The sequence below is a fragment of the Pundamilia nyererei genome, unplaced genomic scaffold, assembly GCF_000239375.1.
Source record: "Pundamilia nyererei isolate P.nyererei 1_Seehausen unplaced genomic scaffold, PunNye1.0 scaffold00006, whole genome shotgun sequence".
Lineage (NCBI taxonomy): Eukaryota > Metazoa > Chordata > Actinopteri > Cichliformes > Cichlidae > Pundamilia > Pundamilia nyererei.
In genome coordinates, this window is record NW_005187407.1 from 1,844,566 (window position 1) to 1,853,834 (window position 9,269).

Consider the following 9,269-nt stretch of genomic DNA (forward strand, 5'->3'; position numbering starts at 1 on the left):
TTGTTGTAGTATTTAGATCTGGCATTTGAAAAGACGTCTCTTCTCCAGTTGCATCCATTATTGCATGCTTTAGTATTTCGCCTTCCTGTGTACACCTTAATATGTTCTCTGTAAACGATCAAGTTATTTACATTAATGGCAGAACAGTCCTGTTTATTAGAAGCAAAACAAATGTTTAATGCACGCACTATGCAGAACATATTGAACACATCAACATACAATACGCTGAAAAAGTCACCCCTCATTTCTTTATATTTTGCTAGGACAATGGGAGATCATGTTCAATGGGGGTCATGTTGAAGAATGAAGTTGTTTCCAATCAAATGCTTTTCAGAAAGTTTTACGAAGTGTATCAAAATTTGATGGCACTTTTCGGCATTCACAGTTTCATCAGTTAAGAAGACATTGTTAATACAACTGCTTGAAATGCACTCCTAAACCATTAAATAGCCTCCACCATGTTTTACTGATGGCTGTAGATACTCACTGTTGTGCATGTTTTCTGACCTCCGTCATACATACTGACAACAGTTTCAACCATGAATGTCAAATCTGGATTCCATCCATTTCCTTCTACCTATCTAGTTCAGAGTAGCAGCTGGGTGGGCGTCTATGCCAGCTTTCATGGGGCAGAGGAAGGATACACCCTGGACAGGTTTCCAATCTATCAAGAGAGAGATAAAATCCACATTTATTGTGGTCAGTGTGGAATCATCATTTAATCTAACAGCCAGGGGCAGGCCGGAGCACCTGGAGACGATACGTAGACTTCACAAAGAAAGGCTGGAGGATTCAAACCCAGGATATTCTTGCTCTGAGGTGAAAGTGCTAACTACAGCATTGTGCTACCAAAAATTTAGATTTGTTTCTCCATTAGACTTGTTCCACTGATTTTCAGTCCAGTTCTAGTGTCATTTGGCGTACCTCAGCCTTTTGCCCGTTTACTCTTTTTACAAATGGCTTCTTGATAACCAACCCTCCACTTGTTTGTGAATGTGTGATTGGTCCACTTGGAGTTTTTCTGTTTCATTTTTTTTATTTAAACGCAAACTGTTTGATATTTTGCAATGACCCTGATGAAGGCCACAAGCCGAAGCGCATTGGTCACCTAATAAAGTTGTTCCCTAATACTTCAAGTGTCGCTGGAGTCTTCACATTATCCAACCTTTCACTGAGACTGTTTCCAATCAGGCTTTGGTGAACAGCAGCTGGATCAACTAAGGGAAAAATACATCTCTCAGATCTTTTGCTTTTTCCTATTTCTTACAGACACAACTTTCAGATACTGTTCATTTACTGCAGCTAGTTTTTTAAGCCTGCAGTTTCTTCTTTTGTCCTCCTCTTGTCCAGTTTCCTGTTTTTTTTTTTGTTTGTTTTTTTGGGCAGAGACACCGTGCATCAATCAAAAATATGCCAGGTTTTCGGCTAATAGCTTGTTGGGAAATACCTTGTTGGTGCAAATTATACTATCAGACTGCATTATCACACAACCCTGGTTTACTGAAAAAGCGGCCAATGTCAAAAAACCCCAAACCAAATAAAAAAAACTCAAAAAGCCTGGAGAACTTTAGATGAAGATAGACGAAACAAGAAACAAGTGTTGCTCTCCAACATCCACTCTAAGAATTACATGGTTTGGCTATTTTTGCCACAAAAACAACAGCTTTAGTTTGAACCAGTTTAAGAGAATAATCACTCTTACCCAGAACTCTTTCCCGGCTTGTATTTTGATAGTTCCAGCCATGGAAAACATAAGTAGCATCTAAAACACATGAAGCTCAGGCTGCAGTAAAGCTCTGAACACACCCATGGAAGTCTTGTGTTGCTCACACAAATATCACCATAGAGATCTCAACACAAGCTGCAGCAACTCCTTTTTACCACAGGAGGGAGGCAAATCTCTGACAAATTGGGAACATGATTTATTAGGATATTAGCAGGAATAACTCGCACAGTAATAACAACATTTCAATGTATGTTCATCAGGGAGCTTTATTGTGGCAGTATTAACATATAAAACAAACCATGTTTTCTGTTATAACATACAAACATTCAAAATGTTCACTTCACAAAGTTCATAAGGCTTGGTTGTCCCAGTAGAGAGGGGGGGTCGTTACTCGAGGGATGGTTTTCCCCTTTTTTTCTGACTCTTCCTAAATCAAATCTCCCAGAGTTTAGTATTAAAAGTGACAAAATGACAAAAAAGAACCAACAAAATGACTTGACTAACTGATAAAACAACAAAACAATCAGATTTAACAATAACAATCAAAACAATACAGGGACCGTGCAAGAGATTATGCTACTACTGTACATGCCCACACAACACTGAAATAATATACAGTTTATTTTGCTCTACCATGTGATGTCCAGTAGTTTTGCATATAGTAGACCTGAGTTCAAATATTTAAAATCTTAAATAAATGAATTAAAACATGTATTAGTGTATTCGGTTGTGTATAGTAGTTTTAAACAATCTGATTTCCAAGTGTTAGTTAAGCGTTTTTGCTGTTAACTTTCCAGATATGTAGACAGGCAGTTAAATTTAAGGTTTATAAATACTTGACTCATGCCGGTATCTTCTGAATTTGCACTTAGACGTGACATCAAATTGTATGTGATTTTTTCTTTACTTTACTATTTTTTTCTTTATCACAGTTTTCTTTATAATTAGGCAACAAAAGTTGTTCTCCCAGTCCATCCTGTATGCTGTTTGTCAATAGCAGAAACCCAAGTTCTGTAGCTAAAAAAAGAGCTGAAAGTGGTTCAATTCCCCTTTTCTTAAAGGGTGTTAATGTATAAATGAGCTACAGACTAACATAGTGCTACAGTATCAAATAGACCCCAAAGGCCTTTCTGTTGTTTGCAATGAGTCAGTGGTTGATTCTAATTTTCTAGTTACAAACTAAAGATCTGAGCAAGTTGGAATTAATACTTTACAATTAGTGAGATTAAATTCATTTCTGTGAAGTGAAAGTGAATGAAATCTAGCCTTGCTAATGGCATCAGTGGCTAATATGCTAGCATGCTCTGTTAGCAATGAGGTCTGGCTTTAATGATGTACAAGCACATAGCAAAAGCACAATGTAGCTAACTAGAGGAGCTACTCTTCATCTGATGAGAATATTACTTAAGTTAACACAGTTAGCAACCACCTGTAGTCTATGTTGAGAAGTGAGTGACTAAAATTAAGTCCAAAGATCACTGCAAAGTGGTTTTTGGTTTCAAAAAGATCATCAGTTTCTCCTCTTGGTAAAAACACAGAGAACATGCATTTATCTATGATGGTTGAGACAGCCAAGCCTGTAATCTACAGTGGATTGCTTTACACAGACAAGACACACAGAAGAAAGAAAGAAAGGAAATCTTTTTCTTTTGCCACAGCTATAAACACAGTATTTACAGATGAAGGGCATGCAACTTGCACTGAGAGGTCAGCAAAAGGAACCAAAAAAGATAGATTCCCTGGTTTAACTGCAGGAAGGTGGAGCACAGAAATAAAGAACCAAGGCCTGCATCTTTAGAGCCGCGAAGAGTCTTTTAATCTGTGGTGAATCTCTTGAGCACTTTGATGCCTGTGCATACACGCTATGAAGACAGAGATGATGGTGATCATTTAGCAGTGCATACAGATCAGCTTTGTTCACTCAAGTGAAGGCATTTAAAAAAAAATAAAATCTCAGAATCTGCAGCGTTAGATGCAAACATCTTCATCAGAGTCATTTGGCCCTTTGCTCGGTTTCACCTTTGAAACTCAGTGCATGTGCTGTAGTAGGAAAATAAATGCTTTGTCCTCAAATAAACTTGTTCCTGTTGTTACTGCATATCTGCTATATATGCATAAAGCTTGTTAATGCATAAAGTCCACAGTTACACGACAACACAGCTGATAACATGAGGCAGAATAAATAGAAGAGAATGTGAGGGCTGTGCACTGCAGAAGCCTCTGTAGCAGCTCACTTACAAAGACTACAAGGAGTGGAAAAATCAACTTTAAGTGATGATTTTGTAATAGACCCTCGAGACTGGCTCGAAATTATACTGTGTAGCCATTCCCAGTTGTGATAGTAGTGCAATGAGCATTGAAGTTTATCTATGAAGGCCAAACTGCACGTACAGGCTCTCAGAGAAGGAGTTTTGTGTAGTATTTTAATGAAACTGACATGGATGCATACATTAGTTATGTGAAATTATGCTACAACAACACAGACAGTCAGCCAACATATTAATGTCTAACTTCACCTACAGTGCTTGGTTATTCTAAATAGCAAGACATATGAGATAAAGGTTATGGATAAATTACATGGTGTGTATATGCATGTTTTTTTTTATTAATGACTTTTTAATTTTTTAACATAAACTGCATAAATGCCCTTTCCTGAGAAGTTGATCCAAATCAAACTACATTTCGGACACAACTACATCTGTTTTCATTTGATCTGAAGCCATTTAGCATCACTTTCATTCAGAGTCACTATGTCGTAACAGACAGCCATCGTCACAGGTTCAACCAACAAGTTGATGGCTGTAAGGTCCAAAAAGTAAACTTTTACTTAGTGACACTTTTGAGATCATCTATACAGACAGCACACACACAGAAACCTTGGCTTGCTTTATATTTGACCTCACTTTTTATACTTTCATGGCAGACAAATGTGAATAATTTCTAAAAATCCTACACTCTGATCCAGATCAGTTTTCCTGTGTATACATATAGCAGGATGTCACTTCCAATGACTTGAGTTGATCCTAAATTTACACACCAATCAACAACAAGTTACAGTTGTGGTCAGATGTTTACATGCACTCGTCATGAAGGTCATGGCAACTTTGGGCTTTTAATGATTTCCTTGAACTGTTCTTTTCCCAGCATGGAATCAATGTACAGCAGACCGGCTGCACTATTTTGAATGTATTTTGGACTTTGCCTAATCGACACAGGGTGGACACAGGGTGTCGCTTGAATAAATAATAAATAAACTCTACCAGTTCTGCCAAGAATGGTCAGATGTCCAGCTAGAATTACAACAGACATGTTGATGGCTGCCAAAAGCATGAGGTCAAGGTGCAACAAGAGATTTTCAACAAAATATTAGTCAGAGTACATCTATATATTTAAGCCTGCATACTTTTGACTTATACTTAAACTATCCCTTTGTGAATTAGAGAAAATCCAAAATAAATTGAAACTCATGCACAAAGTTTGTGTTTTTATAATCATTAAAGATGTATGTTGTAAAATCATTCCACCCTGAAAAAACTGCTCAAAGAAATCATTAAAATCCACAGATTATCATGATATGATGATGAGTCTATGCAAACACTCACACCTGAAGTGAATAGGGACTGTTTCGCTATGAAACTGTAGGCCTTCGTGTTAATATACTTTGATATCTATCAAGTAAAGCAAATAAAGCAGTGCTGACCTGTCATCCAATATCCTTAGGTCCCAATCTGATCAAGCATTCCCAGGAAACAGAGGATCATTAATGCTCACTCTCAGAGGATTTTGCCAGTACCTGTGGGGCCTATACAGTGCTAGGAAAGAGGTTTTAGTTTATTTGGTGACTGGTCGGGGTAAATACTTAAGCCAAATCAGAAGTATATATCCATGAACAGAACCTTAAATCTCCTCAAACCAGAATACCATGATTCACTGTGTCTACAGTGCAACATGATACCTCTGTCTTTGGTCACATCCAAAGATAAATACTCAACATGATGCAACCACAGAAGCTTTTAGAAATGTACTCCAATGACTGTGTCTGTGACCAAACTGCTGATCTTATTCTGCAAGATTAATAACTGCAACTGCAACCGCGCCAATACATTACCTTCATGAGCGGTTTCAGGCCATTACACGCATCACTTGTCCCACAGTGTCGTTGGAGCACACTCTTTTGAGTCAGCCACACCAACCCATCTTTAGTTTCTCCTGAAACTTATGCACAGCTCCCTGTGAAGTAGCACACTGCTGACTAATCAAAAACGAACCTCAATTCCACGATCATTTTCCCTCATAAACTTCCATGTAACCTTTTCTTCCTTTTTTCATACATTTACCGCAGACTCTGTCCACACTGTTTGAAGATGCATGAGCGACCGTAAACTAATGAGCTAACATTTAGTTCAGATGACATTTACACTTTCATCGAAACACATTTTATCAAAGAAAAAAAGCTGAGAGTTTTTCTCCGGCCTTCCTCATCTTTCCAAAATGACATCACGTAATCTGAAACAGTTGTAATCAGTGATCTGTGTAAAAGATTTGTGCTATAGCCTCTGTAGGAAAAAGCCAGGGTGCTACCAAGCCAACAACTGTTGGTGGTAGTCCTAAAAAATAGTTTCTCAACACTCACACCCTGATAAATCTCAGCAAATTCGCTTTTTTTTGTAATCTTTTGTAAACTATTAATTTGAAAATAAGCTCAAAGTAGATCCTCTGACTGAAAAATTCCTGAAAGATCTGATCACATAAAAATGTACAAAATGTTAAAAACAAGTTTTTTTAATTGGCATTATTATCAATATCTCTTGTTTTTTTTGTTTTTTAAATATATATGTATATATTTATATAATGTACCTCTGACTGTGGATGTTGTTGTTCAGTGACTAATCAATCATAGCTTTCTGCGTCCACCCACTCCGTCATGACTGACAGGCTCTGTTACCAATCAGGTGCTCCAAGGACAGGAACCAATCAGAAAGGTTTGTGGAGAGTCTCCGCATCAACTTATCAGCATCAGGAGTGAACAGCCATTCAAATTTCTTCTTTTTGGGACTTCTTCTATGTCCATTACATCCCTTTCCACAAGTTCCTCCTTGAGCATTACTGTCCTCTATCTTTTCACTTCATCACTATCTGAAGTGTTTATCTTAACAAGTGACTAAATGCTACTATTAAAATCGTATTTCTCTCTTCCAATCAGCAAAATTACGCAGCCAAAGAGGTGAAACAAATGCTCTTGTCCCAGTGTTTTTGCCTCATTTTAGGGATCCTGACAGAAGTGTAATTGATTTTTTGAATGAAACATCCAACAAGAATTTTGTGAGCCAATGTAGTGTTGCATAAACTACAGTCTCATTTCATCTCTTTGGCAGACTGGTGTTTTGGCTGAATACTAGATTAAATATAAGATTAAATCACATGTTAAGACATACACTTGGACGTATTTGTTTTCCTCACAGTGCCTCTTCTCTCTGCTCTTTTTCTGAATGTCTTTTCCCTTCTCAGTCTGACCACAGGTTCTCCATGGCCATGGTGATCTTACACAGGATCCAGCGTCGGAGCGGGCAGTAATACTCGTAGTGAAACTGCTCAAACTCCGGTGTCTGCCGGATCTCATGGAGGAAGGACACGTCAATATCTGACTCCAGCAGCAGCAGCAGTGTGGGCACGGTGACGAGCAGGACCCCCATTACCACAGCGACAAAGCGGGCCACACTCAACACGCAAGCATTGACTCTGTCATTGGATGACAGCAGGCGCAGACTGCTGGTCAGGACTCCGCTCATTCGACTTCTCGCAGCCAGGCGGGTGCGCTCATAGGCCCTGTCTCGCTCCCTCTCGGCCTCCAGCTGGGCCTGGATGTCAGGATCAGCATGGAGCTCCCTAAGCAACCTGGCGGGGCTTTGAACTGGAGAGGAGAAGAGCAAGTCGACTCCTCCCTGGCTGTCGTCCACTGGGGTGGGAAGCATGCTGGCACAGGGACTGGAGAAGAGAGAGAATAAGCAAACCTGAGCCTATAAACATGTGCGCCACAAAAATTACGATTTAAGTTTTATCAGGTAACCATGTGAGAAGAGCTGCACCAGGACCTAATGAATGTTCACCTGTTCACCCAATGAATGCTACTAATGTTCAGATTCAGTGTCTGCTGAATGTCCTGAATATCACTTATGCCTGAGAGAAACCTTTTGCTCCTAAAATGTTAAAAACTCTAACATTTGTGCTTTGCTAGAGAAAATGAGTTGAAGTTGAAGTTTTATTTCCAAAAACCGGCAACTGCATCCATCAAAAACACAACCATCTTTACTGTTTACACCGAACACATGAGCTAGAAAATGATCATTAAGCCGAAAGCAGCTGTTGAGGCTTTTATAATAAAAAAAAAGCTGCTTTTGACAGTTTATTATAAAGATTTATTGACCTGTAAGTAAGCTCAGAAATGATCAGTGTGCCGCTGGCCTCATCGTCTTCCTCCAATTCATGTTCAGCTTTGGGCGTCTGAGGTCGGAGATTTGAGGTTTCCATGGAAACACGAGGCTGCAAGTCATTGCCCGAAGCAGAGTTTCCTGCTTCAGTACTTTGCTGCTCTGCATCTGCAGACCCAGCTGAAGATTTGAGAGGAGACAAGGGGACCGAGTCCTTCACAGCAGCAACACCTGGTGAGGGGGAAACAGAAGTCAGAATATCTTTGTTTTTAATAAACATTCATAATTATTTCACCTTTTATTTACAGAACAGATGATGAGCAGACTTCGATACTTTTTTAAAAAGTGCATTTTCAGCGTTGTGTCTTGCACAGTTCACAGCGGAGCTACAAAAAGCACATTTAGAGTTTGTAACTAAAAGACAGAAGATTATTTTGCTCTCCAATGTGATCTCTCTTTAATGTAAATATGAACAATTTCACACTTTGCAAAGCTTGATGTTTTAAAAGCAGATTATTTGAATAAAGAATATAATAGTTTTAGTCTAAACATATATCGAGAGCTCTGCCTTTATCACCACTTGCTTGACTTTTTCTTAGTATTAGCACACTGTGCAGGATGTAATCGGCCTGCAAAAATCAATATTACTTTGTATGCAGCTGGGAATGGAGACCTCTCAGCTTTGCCTTTTTTGTGTGTGTTGCTGTTGACTACATTGACCACAAGATGGCGTTATTCGCTCACATAAGGATAAAGCTTCGGACTTGGAAAAACAGCAACCGAGTAATAAATAAATACCCAACTGTGGCATCAACACACAATTTGGTGAAACCATAATAATGCTACGCTGCAAGTGCATAGCATAGATATAAGTCACTGCGTTTGGAGCAGTGATGTGAGCAGCTGACAACACCTCTGTGAGTGTGAGCAACAGTTCATGCAGCGATGAAGACCTCCTGATTCTGTTGGTGTGTACAAATTTCAGCTAGCAAAATAATACTGTGGTGTGCAGTTACACATTACTCTTTGAGATTGATGAGGTGCGAGAGATTAATACCTAAATACACACACATTTGTTGATGAATGGAAATATATAATGTGTGTGTGTGTGTGTG

General features: G+C 38.9%; 1 protein-coding gene across 2 annotated transcripts in view; it reads right to left on the reverse strand.

The window, feature by feature from the left end:
- Window positions 1-5,238: 5,238 nt before the first annotated feature.
- Window positions 5,239-9,269, reverse strand: part of frmd3 (FERM domain containing 3) — a 55,328-nt gene continuing 51,297 nt past the window's right edge. For both annotated transcript variants that reach the window (XM_005722033.2, XM_005722031.2), the window contains 2 exons: window positions 8,151-8,385; window positions 5,239-7,711 (listed from right to left, as the gene is read on the reverse strand). In XM_005722033.2, coding sequence (XP_005722090.1) covers window positions 7,231-7,711; window positions 8,151-8,385 — 716 coding nt within the window. In that variant the 3' untranslated portion in view covers window positions 5,239-7,230. The remainder of the gene's footprint in view (window positions 7,712-8,150; window positions 8,386-9,269) is intronic.